At 49.6% G+C, this 19,892-nt stretch overlaps 2 protein-coding genes across 4 annotated transcripts in view; one reads left to right on the top strand and one right to left on the bottom strand.

Moving 5' to 3' along the window:
* Positions 1–502: 502 nt before the first annotated feature.
* shisa2b (shisa family member 2b) lies at positions 503–7,408 on the top strand. 3 transcript variants are annotated; one of them, XM_080020570.1, is made up of 3 exons: positions 503–785; positions 934–1,359; positions 5,479–7,408. In XM_080020570.1, exons 2-3 carry the CDS (start codon positions 1,059–1,061, stop codon positions 6,048–6,050), a joined length of 873 nt encoding a protein of 290 aa, XP_079876696.1. In that variant the 5' UTR covers positions 503–785; positions 934–1,058; the 3' UTR covers positions 6,051–7,408. The 3 variants fall into 3 exon arrangements, with proteins under 3 accessions (XP_079876696.1, XP_079876697.1, XP_079876695.1); XM_080020571.1 differs by having other exon boundaries at positions 503–1,353; XM_080020569.1 differs by having other exon boundaries at positions 503–1,359.
* Positions 7,409–8,949: 1,541 nt separating this feature from the next.
* atp8a2 (ATPase phospholipid transporting 8A2) overlaps positions 8,950–19,892 on the bottom strand; it is a 62,397-nt gene continuing 51,454 nt past the window's right edge. Inside the window, exons 32-37 of the mRNA XM_080020410.1 lie at positions 18,214–18,270; positions 17,078–17,185; positions 13,723–13,811; positions 13,390–13,494; positions 10,960–11,051; positions 8,950–10,569 (exon numbers count right to left, since the gene is read on the bottom strand). Of these exons, the coding sequence (XP_079876536.1) occupies positions 10,472–10,569; positions 10,960–11,051; positions 13,390–13,494; positions 13,723–13,811; positions 17,078–17,185; positions 18,214–18,270 (549 nt within the window). The 3' untranslated portion in view covers positions 8,950–10,471. The remainder of the gene's footprint in view (positions 10,570–10,959; positions 11,052–13,389; positions 13,495–13,722; positions 13,812–17,077; positions 17,186–18,213; positions 18,271–19,892) is intronic.

Raw genomic sequence — 19,892 nt, 5'->3', positions numbered from 1 at the left:
GAACGTATATAAAAACAATTGAGGATAAAGCAATATATCCGATATCCGTCTGATGTGTAATGTCTGCGTTGACCACTAGACGGCGCCATTAGGCGGTATAATGCGACTTGGTTGGACCCCCTCCTGGCCTGCACCGGACAGGGTCTCGGGGGTGTGTGTGTGTGTGTGTGTGTGGGGGGGGGGGGGGGGTACCGCGCCAACCAGCTCAGCCGTTTGGGAGAAAAACAAACCCCCCCAAAAAAAAGATTGTTTTGCTTTCATCGCAGCGGTGGCCCCGCGAGATTTAAAATGAAAAAAAAAAACAACTCGGGACGCGCTCTCCGCTTTGAACGCGCGCCCTAAATGGGATGGAGGTGGGAATAAGTTTATTATGGCCGAGGAGCGTGCGAACCCGCGGGTCCGACACGCCTTCCCCGACGCGGAGGTAGGACGCAGAGAGAGAGAGAGAGAGAGGGAGGGAGGGAGACCTCAATTAGGCTCGATTGGCGGGCATATCCTCGGCGGTGAGCGGGGCGTGTGGCTCCAGCGATGCGGACGGAGTCGTGAACGCGTGCGAGCGTGACTTTCCTTCTGGGTGGACAGGGGTCCCGTGCGGCGGCGCGCCCATGGATTATTCCGCTGGTGTTGGTTTCCCTGGATGCCCCGGGAAGGAGCGCGTTCCATTGCAGCAAGGGGAGACACATTCCGCCTGACATTGGATTTACTCCGTGTTCCCTGGTCTCATATTAACAATATTGGGAGAACTTCAGTCACTGTTATTTATGTGGCAACAACTAAATTGGATGGTCTGTATTTATATATACATATATATGTGGATATTTATCTGGAAGAGGGCGCCATTTGGAAGCCATTCGTGGATTTATTGAATTACGCACGGAATTCCCCCTAACAAATGACAACATCAAGGTGCTCTGTTTTCCTCTTATTTTATAGCCTAGGTGCTCTAAATTGCATTGATTCGCCACCCATTACTCCACTAAACCAAGTTGGACCGAGGCGGTGAAAGCCCCGTCGCTGTCCCCATTTCAGCGCACCGGCGCGCGGCCACCAGCGGCAGCATGTGGGGCGGCTTCCCGGTGTCTGTCACCGTGGCGGGGACCCTGCTCCTGGTCATCGTCGACGTGGATGCCAGCGGGGAGTACTGCCACGGCTGGCACGACTCCCAGCGCGCCTGGAAGGAGGGCTTCCAGTGCCCGGAGAAGATCGACGCCGAGGACGCGATCATCTGCTGCGGGAAGTGCGAGCTGCGCTACTGCTGCGCCAGCACCGAGGCTCGGCTGGACCAGGGGACCTGCAGCAACGACAAGCCGGACCAGGAACCAGGGACCGAGAGCAAGGAGAACACCGACACAGGTGCAGGTAAACTCTGGATGGAGGGGGATTCAAATAACAAAACTAAATATATATATTTTTCCAATGATCCAATTAAAGATATACCTGTATACACCATTTCAAGTGGCAATCCAAAGTATTTCTTTAGAAAGAAACTCACAATTTATACCTTTTCTAGATGGTACGTTAGAAGAAACAGCCATTCACGGCATGTGCTCCTCTATAGGCCTATGCTGTTTCCATTGTTGGTGGCGGGGTCCGCCTTTCCTGGCCAGGATTGCAAAGATCGCGCATGTGCAAATAGTCAGGCAGCCACCGCAAATTTGATAAAGCAGTGTGGCCAGTTGTGACCAGTAACCTGTCCAAATGAATCCGTCAGAAGAAGCTAAACTTGCGAGAAAAGAAAGTGACTGGTTTAGAGGAAGGTAAACCCTGATATTTCAAAAAAGTTTTGAATGTAATTCTGGGACTGGTCAAGTCCTGCCACAGCAATCACAGACGATCTTATGGATTTGCACTTTAAAGTCGGAATGAAGACCTCATACTACTATTAGGAAATACTTCTACTTAATCATGCCCAACACTACTTATTTGCTTCAAATTGGGCACTGTCGCATCCCTGTCCAACCTGGTCCGCGTGTCAAACTTATATTTCTTACTAATTTTGTGGAAGGTGACTAACTTAATAAGTGTAATGTAATAGTTGATCATGCAAAGGCAAGTTTGCAGAGGCAAGAGGTCTTTAATTTGATATTGGCTGTGGCGAATGGAACAGTCAAGCATTCAAAAAAAGCGTTCAAACCGCAGACGGCCTTCAGGAATTGCACTTTGCGGTTCGGTGTATTTCTAAAAACCAAGGGATCTATGTATCTCCCCGAGAGTTTGAATTCGGCCCGCAGGCCGTAAGTTTGGCACCCCTGATCTGGATGCTCCCCGTCTCAGCTGGCAACGACAGCTGCAGAGGAGCCAGTGGACACCTCAGACAGCCACGACTCACAAATGGCAAATTGTGCAGCGTGGCTATAAAAAGCCGTGTTTGTTCTGGCGGTGACGCACTGTCCCCACGGGGATCGGGTTCTGACCGGACCGGATCCCGGCCGCTGACAGCTCTGTTCGTAAAAACAAATCACCTTATGTATCATTTCCTAGACTTGCTGGTTCCTATTCCCATTCCCATCCACCGGCTCCGCCAGTGATCCCCGCTGCCATCCCCCCCGTGTCCCTCCCAGGGCTTTAAAAGGATTGACACTCAGTCTGGCCTTCAACAGGATTCCCATCGTCTCCATGTGGGAGCAACGGGAATTATTAACTCAACCAAAAATGCTTGGTGTAATGCAGGGCTTCCCAAACTCTTGTGGCAGGGCCCCCTTGGAAGACAAAGCTCTTGAGGACCCGCCCCCTGCAAAAAGTTGTCAAGTGGGTCAACATTTGACTGGAACTGACAAAGTCTGACAACTAAAACTTGATTTAGTGGTAGTTAAGTAAATATATTGTGTGTGTGTGTGTGTGGGGGGGGGGGGGGGTTAATCAGGACCCATGCATAGTTTGGTGAAACCCTTGCTGAACTATAGAGAAGTTTTATTGTGGTGTTGGCGTCAAGAATATTCTTTTTGGATCACTGCAAAAGATTACTCAGTAGATACAGTTCATCGTTGTTCATTTAATCACAAACGTAACATATAAAGTCAAACACGGTAAGCCAGGTACGTCGACAGACCACATCTGCCGTCTGACGAAAAACAACCGTGCCTTATCAGCACGGGAAGGGGTGCATTTTCAGTGGGCCCCGGCCAAAATATCAATAGAAAAGCGGCGTCCTCCCCCCATTGCACAAAAAAGGAAGTATTTAGTCGTGCGCGGCTCCCTCTCTTTGAACGCCGTGCTCATTTTCCGTCCGCTTGGCAGCCGATTAATCACGGGGGCGAAAAAAGAATTGTCGTCGGCTAATGTCGACGAGCGAACGGACAAGGAAATTATTAATGTGCTCGACAAAAAGAAACATGTGGTATTTAGGAACAGGAGGATGCCCTGGGGACGGCTCCGGGAGGAGAGAGAAGCCAGCTTGCCGCAAAGATGGCCCGAAAAAGCCCCTTGTGGGGGGTGTGTGTGTGTGTGTGTGTGTGTGTGTGTGTGTGTGTGTGTGTGGGGGTGTTACTGCAGCATGGCCGCCCCGGCTCAATTTGGGCAACAGGTGTGGAAGAGCGACAAGGAACAATAGGAGCACTACATTCCTAAATAAATTATCGATCTAACTATCTGTGATACATGGATAGTAGGGATGCAAAGACCTGTGCATGGGAATTACAAGGCTACATGCCCAGTAAGATCCTTCGCTTCTGAGAGAGAGAGAGAGAGAGCGCGATCGATCGAGTGAGTCAATCTTTGACTCGGGAACTGAAAGATGATTGCTGAGTTTCAAACGAAAGTCGGAAAAAAAATTGGTCATCGAGACGGAACCAAAACGACTCCCGCGAGAATTTTCATCCACCCGTTCGGAGCCGAGCCGACTCGGCTCCTCTGACGCCCGCGCGACTTTACACCAACCGTCCCTTTATCCGTGGATATATCTGTCCGCCCGGATCAAAGACAGACTGATTGATAGATAGATGGATAGATTGAAGTGATGATTTTACACTGAAGGAAAATGACTCAGTGGAACCAGCGGTGTCGAGGTCCTGCCCGTAAAAGTCCATGAAAGGAGGGCAGAGCAGGCCTCTTGGGAACGTCTCTTGTATTGCATTCGAGAGACGCGGCGGCTCGTCGAAGGAGTAAACGGCGTCGGCCCCGCCGGCGCTGGGCTCAATCTTTTGTCGCCCGGATTTATCGGCGTACATAATGTAATAACCTACAGCGTTTTAACTTTTACGGCCTAATCTCTGGGCTTTTTCGCTACCCCCGACGCGCACGCCCTCGAAAGACTTTCCGTCGGCCTCGTGTGGATATCAAAGAGCCCTGAGAAAGAGGAAGCCGGTGCCAGTCGCCACCTCTCCCGGGTTTACAGTTACACCTCATAACGCGCCGGTATATTCAACATGGAAAATAGCTACACCCAGGGAACAATAAATCAGAACAAATCACTTCTAGTATAACACGCACTTTATTGTATCCCGGAGGTGTGTGTGTGCAGGTGTGTGTGTGTGTGTGTGTGTGTGTGCGGGTGCGTGTGTGTGAGTGTGGCCGCGTCGGACTCGGTCACGGAGCGAGGGCACACTTCACATGTGACCTCATCTCGCTCCTCGCCCCCGCCCGCTCCCAACAACATCCTCTCCCGTGGCCCCGCTCTCCGGCTCTAGTCAGGATTGAGAACGGTGACCGTTACCGTTTGACCGCCGCTTGAATCCGCCCGCGACGCCGCCCGTTGCGGTTTCGCGGCCGCTCCCGACAGTCGAGTTTCGCTGCGACCGGTGGGGAGGAGAATTTTTATTTATTTATTTTTTCCGCGAGCAGCTGCTTACGGTCTGCGCTGATTTACTGTGTAAGACAAGTCAGGAATGCGAGAGATGTATATCTGATAAGCCTTTTCTGAAACGGAGCACCAGATTTTATCCATTAATCGAACAGGGGGTTTAACGCGAGAATTCTTATCGCAGACACGGTAGAGAATACATAAAGAAGAAGGTCTGCAATGGCGGCGTGGCTTAAGAATGACACGCACGCGCGGGCGCACACAGGCGCACACGCTGAACACACACACACACACACACACACACACACACACACACACACACGGACACAAACATGGGGGCGATGGGGGTGAAGGGTCGCCGTTGGGCACAGGGGATTAGAGCAGATCAAAACAAGGCTAACAACTGCTAATGAGAGCCGTGGGCACCCCGGGGACTCGATCCCGGGTCACCTCTCTCTTTCTTCTCCTTGACTCTCAGCTCTCTTTACTCTAATTTTCTTTTCTTTTTTTCACCCTCAGCCCTGATTTTTTTCTTCGCCGGGAGATTTGATTTGAGATTTTCTCCCTCCGTACGGCAGATTGACGCCGCTCCGTGCGAGAAGGGAACTTGTTTAGACTTTAAAGACGCCTTCTTGGTTTTAATGAGGCTGGTAAAAAATTGCTATGGATGTAAAAAATGATTGAATGATTTGGCAAAAGAAATGAATTCTCATGCTCTCTCTCTCTCTCTCTTTCTGCAGTGCCCATCTACGTCCCCTTCCTGATCGTGGGCTCGGTGTTTGTAGCTTTCATCCTGGTGGGCTCCGTGGTCGCCGTGTGCTGCTGCCGCTGCCTCCGTCCCAAGCAGGAGATGTCCTCGGGCGGCGGGGCGGGCGGAGGGCCCGGCAGCGGGCGCCTCCTGGAGACCATCCCCATGATGGCCAGCGCCGGCACCTCCAGAGGTTCGTCCTCCCGCCAGTCGAGCACGGCCACCTCCTCCAGCTCCTCCGCGCCCCCCGCCGCCCCCCGGCCCGTCCCGCAGGCCATCATGCACGCCCAGGCCTCCTGCTGTCTGTCCCCGGACGCCAGCGTCTTCGTCAACATGCCCACCAACTTCTCGGTGCTCAACTGCCAGCAGGCCACCCAGATCATGCCCCACCAGGGACAGTTCCTGCACCCCCAGTACATCGGCTACGCCCACCCCATCGCCCCCACGCCCACCTTCCTGGACCCGACTCAGGGCGGTTACAGGCCCCTCCAGTCGCCCTTCCCCGTGCCCACCAGCGTGGCCAGCGTCACCAGCGAGCAGAAATACCCCCCGGTGACGGTGTGAGGGGCCCCAGCCCGCAGACCACTGCGCCACTCTCTCATGAAGGCCAACTTGTGAAGCGTAACCCGAGGACGATGCCAGAGACCTTGTGGGACACTGCCAGTGGAAAAAAAATAAAAAATAAAAAAGGAAAAAAAAAATAGAGGGATGGCACGGAGTCAGGCTCACATGAAGGACTCATAAAAGCTTAGCTGGCAGCGAGTGCCCTGCTGTTTGGAGTGGTGTGTGTCTGTTCAGTGTATCATGCGATCTCCGGGCAAGCGTCTGCGAGCCCAGCTCCGACTAAGATGGAGTAAGAGACAGATGCGTGTATAATTGCGTGTCTTTATACAAAGACACCACTAAATAGCGGTGGGTAATACTGCACAGATGGGTGACACGGCACAGCTTATTGTGCGTGAGTGTGTCTGTGTATGCGTGTGTGTGTGTGTGTGTGTGTGTGTGTGTGTTTAAAGAGAAACTGTGTACAAACGTGTGTTTAGGAGTGATTGAAGAGTGGATGATTAATGGCGGTGACCCCTCTGTAATGTAGAAAAGTGAGTCGGGAAAAAAAGTGAACCCACGCTGCGTGTGTGATGTCACAAAGGGTCGAAATGACATATTATAGGTGTGTTTGCGTTTTAAGTATGTTAGAGTGGTGGGGGGGGGGAAATGTGCTCCGCTCGATCCACTCGTGTGAGTTTTTAATGTGTGGGAGAGTTGCGAGCGAGCGGAGGTGTGGGTACACAAGTTGTGAGTAAGTATGTGTAATGAGAAGTGCAGCTGGTGTGGGGTGGACACGCAGCCGTGCTCTCCCTGCAGGGCCGTTCAAACTCTAATGAAGTGAACAGGGGACACAGACTGTGACGGTTCACCCAACCCCCCTCACCCCAACCCCCCACCCGACCCCATCCATCTCCCAAAGTACTGCCCCTGAGCAGCAACACACACACACACACACAAACACGTGCACACACACACACACACACACACCCCCCCTCTCTTATGAGAAAACCACAGAATGAAAACATACTCTCTTAAGGTTGGCAGTAAATGTACCTTTGAGGTGTGAGTGTATGTGTGGGAGAGTGTGAGAGAGAGAGCGAGCAGAAAGACTGCAACGCCTTGTCCCGTGTATCTGCAACCAACGGTAATTGTCCGGTTAAAAGTGTTTTTTCCCCGACTGTTTCCCACCTTTTTCCCCTCTCCGAGACGTTTGTGCGCCGAAGAGGGAACACAGAAAGAAGTGTGTGTGTGTGTGTTTTTCTTTTTACAACACTGCATCAGCAAATGCCCGTGGTGTCCAGCGGCCGTTTTTGAATGATTTATTTTCTACCTGCGGCAGGCGTGAATAAATGACACTTGAAAAAAAAAAAAGTAAAGCTACAACCCCATCGTGTCATTAATCCTAAATTTGTCTACAGATATGAGAAATTCCGGGCATTGTGCATGGTCTGACTGCAGCCTCTGTAATCGACTGGTAACTCAGTAACAAGGAGCGACAGGAATGCACTGGGCCATTAAACCTACAGCCCGAGATGTCTCCGAGCTCGGAAATTGGCGTCTCTCTCCCTCTCTCTTTTACAGCATAACACGTTGCAAAATTAGGCGGTTTTGGTCCCATGTAAAAAACCCAAATGTAAAATAGAGAATTTTATTGGGGCCAAATATAATTTCTGCCCTCCTGGAAACACAGTAATTAACTGCTGAAGTGCCATTTTTCATATGAACCGTGAAAAAAATAAAACTATAAAACAAGAGAGCTGTGTGTTGAGACATTATGTGTTATATTATATTGAATGTTTTCCCCGTGACATTTCCTCACACTTCTGTGTCGTGAATTACCACGTGTGCTTTGGGTTTAAGACCACTCAGAAGAGCGTTGGAATGGAAGGAATAAAGAAACTAACCCCTCCCACTAATATAAGAAAATTGAACACCACTCTCAGTGTGACTGGGGTGGGGGGGTTGCCAGATTGATAATCCCCTCGAATCACAGTAGCCAGGCAGCCGCCACCCAGCGAGAACAAATACCTGATGCATCACTTGGCACACAGTGCAGAACTGAAACCACAGTAGCACTGGGACTGTATGACTAGTTCCTTCAGACTGTGGACTTGGAGGCTTGCCACGCCTCTACGGACACTTAGCTAATGCACAAAGTGGAGGCGGCCGCCGGGGAGTCGTCGAAAAAAGGAGTTGAAAAGCTCGGCTTGGTCTACGGCTCCTTCTGGGCCCCGGGCCGATGGGTTCTCCATGCCGGGGCTGATGCACTGGGCTGGGGCTGGGCCGCGTCCAGGAAGGTGGGCTGCTAGAATTCAGACCTCCCTCCAGAGACGGCGGCCAGGGGCCGCATAAATCTACAAACGATTTCCCCGCACCCACACACAAGAAGTAAGGGGACGAGAACATGTGGGAGGCTTGGATCGTTCCTCGTATTAAATTACAGAACCCCTCTGAAACCTGGTTTAGTAAGATTTTGGGTGTAAAATATCATATGAAAATGCACTGCGTTGTGTGAACAACCGATCTTTCCAACAAGTGTCAGCCCCCTGCCGTGAGACGGCCTGATGAAAATTTCCCCTTTGTGAAATATGGTGACAAAATATTGGCACATACGGAGAAGTCTATAGCTTCTCCCACGATTCTGAGCCTCCCTCTGCGATGACTCCCAAAATGTCCTGAAACTCACACCCTTCCCGCACCCCATCTTTAAAGGAACAGTGATATTTGATGAAGGCCAGCACCAGCCTTTGGGTGGAGGGGAAGTGGGACGTCTGACTTTGAATAGCAACTTTAAATATCGTCCGTGTTCTTCACGACCTCTGACCCCACTACCCCATGTGAGTGCACGCTTACACTCGGCGTACAGAGTCAGTCAAAGACAACAACAAAAAATGTAGTCAGGCCACAGATTGATTAGATTTAATGATTAGGACTTGGGGCGGACAACCGTACTCCCTGCATTTCTCGCAGTGAAAGACTCCTTGCATTCTTGAACCGGGGAGTCCTCGGCGCGGAGAAACACAGACAGCGGACACCACACTCGGACGCAAAGACGTGTCGCCGGAGCCAGGAAAAACCACGACGCCACGGCGTGTCTCAATCAAACCCCTTCACTGTCAGATGTCCAGGAGCAACTAGTTCAAGTAAAATATTCCCTCTGAGACATTTTCTTCATAATCGAGTAAAAAAAAACAACAAAAAACCGACATTGATTAAAATTGAGAGAGAGAGATAGAGAGAGAGAGAGAGAGAGAGAAAAAAAAAAGACATGTCCACTTTATTCATTAAATAAAAAAGTTCAGGTCAGTGGGTGAAATCCAGTGAAAACCAAAGGAGGAAGCTCTCGAGTGGAGCCGACGCCCTCCCGGGTCGGCGCAGCGACAGGTCGCAGTTAAAATGGATGAAATGATGAGGACGGCTCTACGGAGCGGGACAAGGAGTCGCTGGAGAGATAGCGGGCGGAGGTGCTCCTGTGTGCGGGTGGAGGTTGCGGCTGGGTGGGAGGGGTGGGGACCGGGCTCCTGCCTGAACTGCACCGGTGAGACAGCGAGGCTTGGGACAGACTGAGCGGCTTTGGGTGGGGGTGGGGTACGCCTCCATCCCTCTGTATGGAATTCCTTCGAGGCTTTTGTGTGTGTGTGTGTGTGTGTGTGTGTGTGTGTGTGTGTTGTTTATTTTAGGCCCTTGCCCTCCTTCATAGGCATGTGATGACAAACTACATAAGCCTAGTTCAGGAGAGAAGAGGAATTGTGTACACGTACACACACACACACACACACACACACACACAAACACACACACCATCAACACAACTTTACACTAATACCCGTGTGCTTGCACAATTGCAAGCACATGCTTGCTCGCCGCCCACACTAACACACACACAAGCCTGCACACACACACACACACACACAGACACACACAGACACACACACAGACACACACACACACACACACACACACACACACACACACACACACACACACACACACACACACACACAGGAGCACAAATGCGTGCAGACACACACATGCACAGGCAGATACGGACATATTGGAGTACACAGACGCACACGTTAACGCACGGTAGCATAATAAAACCAAACCCAGCCTGTGGGGAACACGGATACGAGTAACAGAGTCTCCGAGTTTGACTCCTCATGTCTGTGCGTGGATATGATCGCTCATGCCTGTGCAGCTAGTGTAGGGGATCAGAGCCAGTTTCGTACTATATGGTCGGCTTGGTCCCTTCTCTCAAGTCAGTACTCGGCGAAGACCCTTTGGGTGCTGGGGGGCGGGGGGTGTCAGGTCACAGTACCAGGAAGGCAACACAGCAGGCGTCTGCCGCCCGGTACGAGGGCGTCGGGCGAGTCCATCTCTGCTGTTGTCCTGACGTCTGTTGCTACGACGAGCTGAGGCGGTGGTCCTAGTGGGCGGGGCTAGAGGCTCGGACGCTGGCGGTTGGTGGTGTCATAGGATCGCACCACCTGTGACTGGGACACCACCCCATGCTCCTCCTGAGAGAAGGCGTAGCCATCTGGGGGAAAATAAATAAATAAATAATAAAGTTTGACAGAAATTTGAAGCGCCAAAGCGACGTGAAACTCACTGAACAGATCGAGGCATAAATGATCCAACCTCGGCAAACAATCTCTGGAGGAGCAGATTTGGTAGAAATAAACATCAAAATGACATTGTTTGACCAAGTCTGCGAGCCGATCAGAGTATTTTCGGCTGCGGTCCACGGTAGAGCTAATGTGCAGCCGTAGTTTAGGGCTAGCTCTCTGGAGACCTGGCTATGAGCGTTTTTTTTTGATCCGCGGGCAACTACTCTAAAACCAGCGGAGGGAATTTATTTTTGAGCCGAGTGAATGAGCGACGTTCGTTCGTCCTCCGTTGCGACGCCTTTTTGGGGGAGGAGACTTACGTGACACGGTCTGCTGCACGGAGTTGGAGCGCCCGACGCTCGACGGCGTTTTCCTAAAGACTCTTGTCAGCAGATGGGCCCGTTCGTTTAGACTGGAGCAGAAGGAAAGACCAGAAAACAAAAGTTTGCCCGTGGGCGCAACATGTCTCTTTGGCGAACTCAACGCACAGACGACATCTATGACTGGAAATACACAAAATGATCACTGACCTCTGGGAAATCTATTAATTAGTGTGAATAGCATTATGAGAAGTTTCGATGGATCTCTTCCCGGCGAAGATCAGTGATCATTCAGGAAGGAATAGTTAGGAATAGTCATCACATCATGCTTCCAAATGACTTCCTGAGTCACCACAGTAAGAACCCAGATCCCAATGCATTTCAGATCAAGCAGATTTCAGCGTCCGATTAATTAGTTAATGGACGCTTGTCAAAATCAAGTTAATCTGATAGTACCTCACAACCCCACCGCAAGGTAACGGGGCACATTACAGCCCTCCTCACCCCCGGCCCTCCTCCTTCCTTCTCCTCTCTACTCCCACCCCCCACCACCCCCCGCCACCCCACCTTTCCAGAAGAAGACTGGATTCTCTGTTCTTGAGACCACACTCCGTCACGGCTCCTCTCCTGCCTTGACCCAAAAATAACTGAGCCCTGTCCAAAACGCACACAAATGCATGTGCATTCACAAACGCACGCACGCACGCACGCACTTTCTTGACCCTTGGCCTCCCCTCGTCGAGTCCCATCATCCTCATTACCTCCAAAGGCTCATGTTAGTGATAGCGTTGGGACACCACAGCTCCATACTGTGATAGAAAGTCCTGATTTACTGTGCTTTAGGTGGAGGGATAGTTCCCCTACAGCCAATTGAACAAAAGAGGGCTTTCCTTGGAGGCCACGCAGGGGTTGGGGTGTGATCTGTAGAATGGTAGGTATTGAAAGCAATTTGGAACCAGCAGTAGGGAAAATGTCATTATGTAACCGCTGGGGCGCTTCAAGGAAAGAAAAGAAAAGAAGACAAAAAAAAACAACAAAAAAAACAAAAAAACACAATGAAAAGGAGGCGGCCGCGGCCAAGGAAAAGGGTTCCTGCTAAAGAGATGACAGGGACAAGTGAACGGAAAGCGGGCGGATGGAAGGAGGACAAATAAATAAATAAAGAGGAACACGTGCGCGACTACAGTTCTGCTTTCCGCCCCCACGGGGTTCGGGTTCTGGCGGCCCAGTCGGACGCCGAGCGGTCCAAGGATGTACCACATTTGAACTCTTCCCCAGAGACGCCTCCTGTCCTCGGTACCTTCGCAAGAAATCTTTCCCCCGTTCACGTGCACCGGCCCCCACCGGGAACTACAAACACAGATGTGTTCCTTTCCATTTTGAAATGTCGGTCCACCCACTTCATGTCGAGTATTTGTTGGGATGGAGGATTCCGGCTGCTAACCGGGGAACAACATGGATCGGAGCCTGCTTCCCTGGGTCTATGAGGAGACCGGGGCGGGGCCGTCTGACCCCACTTCTGGGGTCAGGGGGTCCCGTTCCACACTTGGAAACCCTGATCATACCCGCCCAACCCTGAACAACTAAACCATTTTAATCCAAGAATTAACACAAATGTCTACCCAGAGGGCAAAGTGATCAGTTCTACGACAACCCACGGGAGGCTAATCTGGAACTACGTCACGGATGCACACGCTACACTAAACAGCCTTTACACACCAGGTCGGTACAGCAGTTTAAATTGATCCACCTGTAAAAAAAATAAAAATAAAAAATGCAGCCCAAACAAAACAATACCGAAATGTATTGGGAAAGAAAAGGGATAAAGATAAGACAACAAATAGCATGTGAAAAAAAATAAGAGAGACATTGGAAACCCAGGGAGCCGACGACAAGTCAGAAGGCAAGTCAAAAGAGAATCTGAGGTCAAAGGTCAAACCCGGGTGCTACCTGCGTGAGCCTGGCTCTGTGACCCCCCCCGAGCCGCGGCGCTACGGGACCTCGGCTTTGGCTTTGCCCCTGTGGACAGTGCCAGCAGGGGGTGGAAATACTGTTATACTACGGTTATAGCTTTATTGCACACACACACACACACACACACATGCAGTAATAACTGGGATCAAAATCAAGTTAAAATAAATAGTATGCATGAATGGATGATGGGAAAAGGAAGATAAATCAAAAGACCACGTTAAAGAATGTGTGCACTGATGTTATGCTCTAAACAGTGGCATTGCCATGCTCTGAGTAAAAACGCGATCATGCCATATGTCCTTCATTGACCACACGGAGCAAATTGACATTTCGTAAACAACAGGCCCGTTAAATCAAACATCCAGACGACAGACGGGACTGGAAGTGACACGAAACGCATGGAAACCCCCCCCCCCCCCCCCCAAACCCCCCGAGTGACTGAACGTCGTTTAGGACCTGCGGCCGCTGGCGTCTCGCAGCACGGCCGCTCCGGGGTCGACGGCCCGGGCCTCCAGCTCCTGCACCTCCTCCAGCAGAGACTTCCTCACAGTGCGACGGCCGCTGGAAGGCACAGAAACAAGCTCATTACGCGCTTGAGGGGGAAACCCACCGGCTCTGGAAGACATTTTATGGCTCGTGACGAAAAAAGTTCAGGCCGTTAACATGAAACCGCCTTCAGTCACCATGTGTGCCTGAGTTACTCAAATTATATATTTATTTTATTTTTTTCTCCACGGATTCCCCGCATGCAGCGGTCGGGGTGGAGGGGGCTATATGTGGACGACTCACGCGTTCCAGGCGAAGTCTTTGAGTAAACAGGCGGCAGGCACCAGGACCAGTCCCAGCCAGAAGTGCCAGCACTGCATCACGCTGCCCGCCTGCAAGGACGACAAACAGCACGGGGGGAGGAAATCAAAAACCGCTCTCCACAAAACCCCTGCACATTGAAATCTTCACTGCTACCGGCTCTCAACCCAGGAAATACCCCCATTCGAGATTCATCCGCACAATTTGTGATGTCGAAACTGGGATTGTTTTTATTTCAGCTGCTGGAAAATAAACCAGCGACCACAACGCCGCTGTTGCGTCGTTCCGGCGCCAACACGCTCAGTTATTTACAAGATCAAAGCCTGAAAAGAGGGAAAAATCCTTCTGGCATGAATATTCAAGCTTTTACCTTACAAGCAACATGAAGTGTGACACCACTGGTGGCCAACCTGCGGGCCGTGGCTCGCATGAGGCCAGTAGACCCCGCGGTGCGGCCCTCCAGAATGATCTCATTTTTATTTTTTTTATAAAAAAAATATTTTCTGAAAGTAGGACTCTTATGATCTTCTTTTAATCATGGGAGTCAAATCAGTCATTTTAATATGAACCTTTTGTAGCATTTTGGGATACTCAACAACTACTCAATCTTCTTAAACCCTCGGTATCTAGCTTATTCAAAGAATGCCCAATCTCAACATAACCGGACGACCTCTCAAAAGCCACCAAACATACACATGCAGCCTCCTCCCATTTTACATACCAGTGTACACACCAGATTCCACACATTATCCTTGTAACTCTGAGACAGTCCGCAAAGACAAAGATGCTCAATTGACCGTCCCAACAACCCCCCCCCCCCCCCCCCCACCGTCCAGCTGCAGTCGGGCTCATTAACCTTTGACCCTTCACAGTCAGTGTCTCTCTAGGGGTTAATCACGCACCCAACTACTGTCTCAATCTATCCGTCAGTGACCCCTCTCCGTCTGCGGCTCCTTTCCCCTCCACTTCTTTTACCGTCGGCATCCATACCATGGGTTTTTGTCTTTACTTGGCAATGCATCATTGTCCAATTAATCGATATTTGTGATGCAGGATTTGAGGTGAAATTTCGATAAAAAAAGAAAAAAAAGGGTTATGTGTGAGCTGTGTGTGAGTTATGTGTGAGTTCCCATATAGTTTGATGTGATGCAGATATTGTGATATACTGTACTGCATACTGTCTTAATCTCTATAACTGTAATGGATCACCCCATCGTCCCCCCCCCCCCCCCCTCTCTGCCGGGTCAACAGCTGCCCTGCGGGGACAGCCACAACGGGACGACCACGGGACGCAAATCTCTCCATCAAATTGGAAAACCGTTAGCAACCATTCTGTGCCACAACTGGAGAACACTCCGTCGTTGCACGTAGCCAGAGGAAGGTGTACACCGATCAGCCACAACATTAAAACCACTGACAGCAATGGCATACAAATACTCTGTGTTGTATGCCCAGCATGCTGACAGCACAGGTTAAAAATAGACAAATAAATAAATATATAGATAAATAGATGAATAAATAAATAAAACCGCTGACAGGTGAAGTGAATAACATTGCTCATCTTGTTCCAATGGCATCTGTCAAGTGGTGGGATATATTAGGCAGCACGTGAACAGTCAGTTCTTGAAGTTGATGAGTTGCTAGCAGGAAAAATGGACAAGCGTAAGGATCTGAGTGACTTTGACCAGGGCCAAATTGTGATGGACGACTGGGTCAGAGCATCTCCAAAACAGCAGGTCTAGTGGGGTGTTCCCAGTATGCAGTGGTTAGTACCTACCAAAAGTCGTCCAAGGAAGGACAACCGGTGAACAGGCGACAGGGTCATGGGCGCCCAAGCCTTATTTAAGCGTGTGGAGAGCGAAGGCTGGTTATGATAGAAAGGTGTGAGAACACACAGTGCATCACAGCTTGCTGCGTATGAGGCTGTGTAGCCGCAGACCGATCAGAGTGTCCATGTTGACCCCTGTCCACCGCTGAAAGCTCCTACAATGGACATGTGAGTGTCAGAGCTGGACCATGGAGCAATGGAAGAAGGTGGCCTGGTCTGAGGAATCATGTTTTCTTCTACATCATGTGGATGGTCGGGGTTAGGGTCCGATATGACGGAGCATCTGTGGGATGTGCTGGAACAACAAGCCCGATCCATGGGGGCCCCACCTCACAACTTCCAGGACTTAAAGGATCTGCTGCTAACGTCTTGGTGCCAGACACCACAGGACACCATCAGAGGTCTTGTGGGGTCCATGCCTCCACGGATCAGAGCTGTTTTGGCGGCATGAGGGGAAGCTACACAATATAAAGCAGGTGGTTTTAATATTGTGGCTGATCGGTATATACTTCCTCCTGTGTCCCAGACTGCTAGCCTAGCCACATGTTGGATTAATTTCACACACACACACACACACACACACACACACACACACACACACACACACACACACACACACACACACACACACACACACACACACACACACACACACACACACACAAACACATTCTTACTCCAAGCAAAAATATACAACCTCCAAAGCAAGGGGCAGCGGCTTTTTTCCATCTGAACACTGTCCCCCGCGGACAGATGGAAATATAGATAGAGGGAAGTAGCGAATGGGAGACATAATGGGGTAGTTACGGAGGCGCCGGGGATGGGGGGATGACCATTCCCCAGTTGGACTCGGCAGCTGCAGTTATTTGACCGCATTCCTGATTTCTGACACAAATTGAATTAATGGGATGGGATGAGGGGGGGTGGGGGGGCTAAGATGGCCCAATTTCCACTTCCCCTAACCAAAAAACGACCCCCCATCCTACCCAAACCACCCCCATCCAACCCAACCAAGAGGTTTTACATGGACAATTCTTTCATGATTCACCCCCACTGCCAAACACACACACACACACACACACACACACACACACACACACACACACACACACACACACACACACACACACACACACACACACACACACACACACACACACACACACACACCAACAACAGCCCGCCCTCTTGAGTCAACACCTCCGCGGAAGGCCGTAAAAGCCCGGGGCTCGAGTGACCATGCGGCAGGTGCATGGAACCCTGGCGAGAGGGGCGGCTGCGGCATAAATCTCCTGGGGGACTCCAGCCGTGCTGACATGGAACACCCAGGAGGAGCGGCACGCAGGCGCCACAGCACCAGCCACTTGGGGTGAGGGGGGTAATGGAGACTAGAGAGGGGGATATAGAGATGTTTTTTGGGGGTCCTTGGGTTATCCTATCCTCCCTGTTGTCCACCCCCCTGGGGTTGGGGGGCACAACACGTGTTTCCAGAGGGGAGAGGAGACTTGCCTGGCCCAGCATGTCGGGGGCGATGGGGATGGAGGGCCAGATGGCGGAGTACACGGTGAAGAAGACCATCCAGAGCGCTATGCTGCCCCACACCGCCAGGTGGGAGAACTATGGCAGGGAGGAGGAGAGAGAAAGGAGGGGAGATGAATGAAAAGGAAGAAATGGTTTCAGGGGGAGGAGAGGATTGGAGAGAGAGAGAGAGTGAGATAGAGAGAGAGAGAGAGAGATAGATATCAAATAAGGAAACAGTCCATCCCAATATAGCCAACCTTGTCCTGGAGACAGCCTCCCTTTCTCTCTCTTTCTCTCTCTCTGTAAGGGGACACAGTGTGAATTCCTGTGGGACCCTGCTTCATTACCACAAGGCCACTGTGTGGACAGCTGAACGGGTGGAGGTGTCGACACCACACCACCCGCCCCGCCCTCCCGGCTGCCATTCTAAAACAGTGGTTATAACCTGGGACTGGAGCGGCGCTACAGCACATGCCGAGGTCACAGCTCTGCTGGGACACTGTTGTTTTGGCTGAGTTTTTTTTTGATGGAGAGAGCAAGCGACAACTCCAACTCTAGTCACCTGTCACAAACTACGGATCGTTCCATTTCGGCTGTGCTCTGCCAGCTGTCCACCAATCAATTGTTATTTACATATGTTTTTCTGGGCCATATTTGCCTTTATTATAGAGTGTAGTGAAGACAGACAGGAAATATATATACTGTGTGTGTGTATATATATATATATATATATATATATAAAAACATATAAGCAGAAAAAGCATTGAAATGTAGTATTTATTTATATTATTGTAGTATATTATATATATATATATATTTTTTTTTTTATTGTTGTTTTTTTTAATAATAAATATAGGTCACTAAGGAAAAATATTATTAGTAGTAAGAATTTTAAATGTGTAAAGTTGTTGTAATGTGTTTTTAGTCCTGGTAATAAACAATTAATAATGAAAATTATATCCATTTGAATGCTTGCGTGTTAACGTTGGAAAGGCTTTTTAAACAGCATTTAGTCTACTTCCTGTCAAAACGTATACATTACTCTTTCCGTTATCAGTAGTTATGAAACACCGGATTATTAACGACATGTGGAAGGATGTATGAGTGTGTGGCAGAGCGCTTACCCGAGTCCAAGCTGTGGTCTCCATTCCAGCTTTCAGACACACTGTAACGACCACATACTTCACAGACACACACACACACACACACACACACACACACACACACACACACACACACACACACACACACACACACACACACACACACACACACACACACACACACACACACACACACACACACACACACGCGAGAGAGAGATTTAAAACCAAGAGAAAGAGGGATGGGGGAGAGAGAGAGAGTTACAGGGTTAGTTTGGAGATAATAAAAATCTACGGTGATATCCTGATGAACAGTGTTTGCTAAAACAGGACCCCCAAAAGTTCTCTGTAAACCAAAAACACATGCGGCTATACACACGCACACACACACACATAAATGTGTGTGTGTGTGTGAGACTACTACTGCGCACAAACCCACACCAAGGTCAATAAATAAACATTGCTGGTGTACTGTAGAGAGGGCAGTACAATGTTTGTGTTTGTGTGTGTGTGTGTGTGTGTGTGTGTGTGTGTGTGTGTGTGTGTGTGTGTGTGTGTGTGTGTGTGTGAGCATGTGTGTGTGTGTGTGTGTGTGTGTGTGTGTGTGTGTGTGTGTGTGATGATGAAGAAAGATGATTGCAGGGGTGAAGGAGTGGGGAGAGGAGACAGAGCGGCTAGACTGGACCGGTCTAGAGACCCAGAACGACCCAGAAGAACCAGTGCAATATAGACACACAAAACCTGGCAAAACAAGCATAAAAATAAACTAACTAGAGAATAACAAACACACACACACACACACACGTACACTCTAGGCATACATGCAGAATTACAAACAGACACACACATATACAAACACACTGACTAACACCCACAAACTGACACAACACACCCACACAATTAGCCGAATGATCTCGGCCAAGACCAGCAGCTCACACATAACCCTCAAATAAATATCACACAATATGAAATCGCAGACATTTCAAATTAGAAAAGAGAAAGTGAAAATTGCCTGGACCGCTTTCCACTGGAATACCAATTATCGTAGTAAACCCCGATTAGTTTGGGATTCATTTAAACTCTCCTTCCTTCATCTTCTTGTTTAACGGCGTCCATTATTTTATCTCATAAATTTGATGGTAAGCAGCATGCGCCACGGACTGTTACAGCATAATAACAACGCAGCGTTTAACATTGAAGGAATTAAGAAAGCTAAAAAGTTCTAGTTAAAAAAATGTGTTATTAGTTTGAATTTGAATTTGTTAAACTAAAAATAACAAACGCTAATTGGCAAATCATTATAGTGTCAAAACATTCAAACATTTCCGTGACTTCCACTTCCATGACGAGTGCATGCCCGCTGAAAATGGGAGACCCCTGAGCCCCGAAGCCCCGCCCACCCGCAGGTTCGCTGTTTATTGAAAGTTTAGAGATATTACACGCGTCATGTGCCCAAAACCGCACCAAATTCAACACTGCACGGCCTCGGGTCCCCAGCGACACACCATCCAAGCACAAAGTCGATCGGATGAATGGTTGTCGAGATAATTGAAGGACAAACATACAGACAGAGATTCCTTCCTTTATAGCTAGATTAAATACATTAGATAGTTAGATTCGATGGCCATCAAGTAAAATTTACAGCTCATGACTTTGTTTATAAATCCGATATGAGAACATCCATTAATACGAGGAAGTAG

This window comes from Zeus faber, assembly GCF_960531495.2.
Source record: "Zeus faber genome assembly, chromosome: 19".
NCBI classification, from domain to species: Eukaryota; Metazoa; Chordata; class Actinopteri; order Zeiformes; family Zeidae; genus Zeus; species Zeus faber.
The sequence above is the reverse complement of the archived record's forward strand: the minus strand, read 5'-3'. Positions and strand labels throughout refer to the sequence as shown.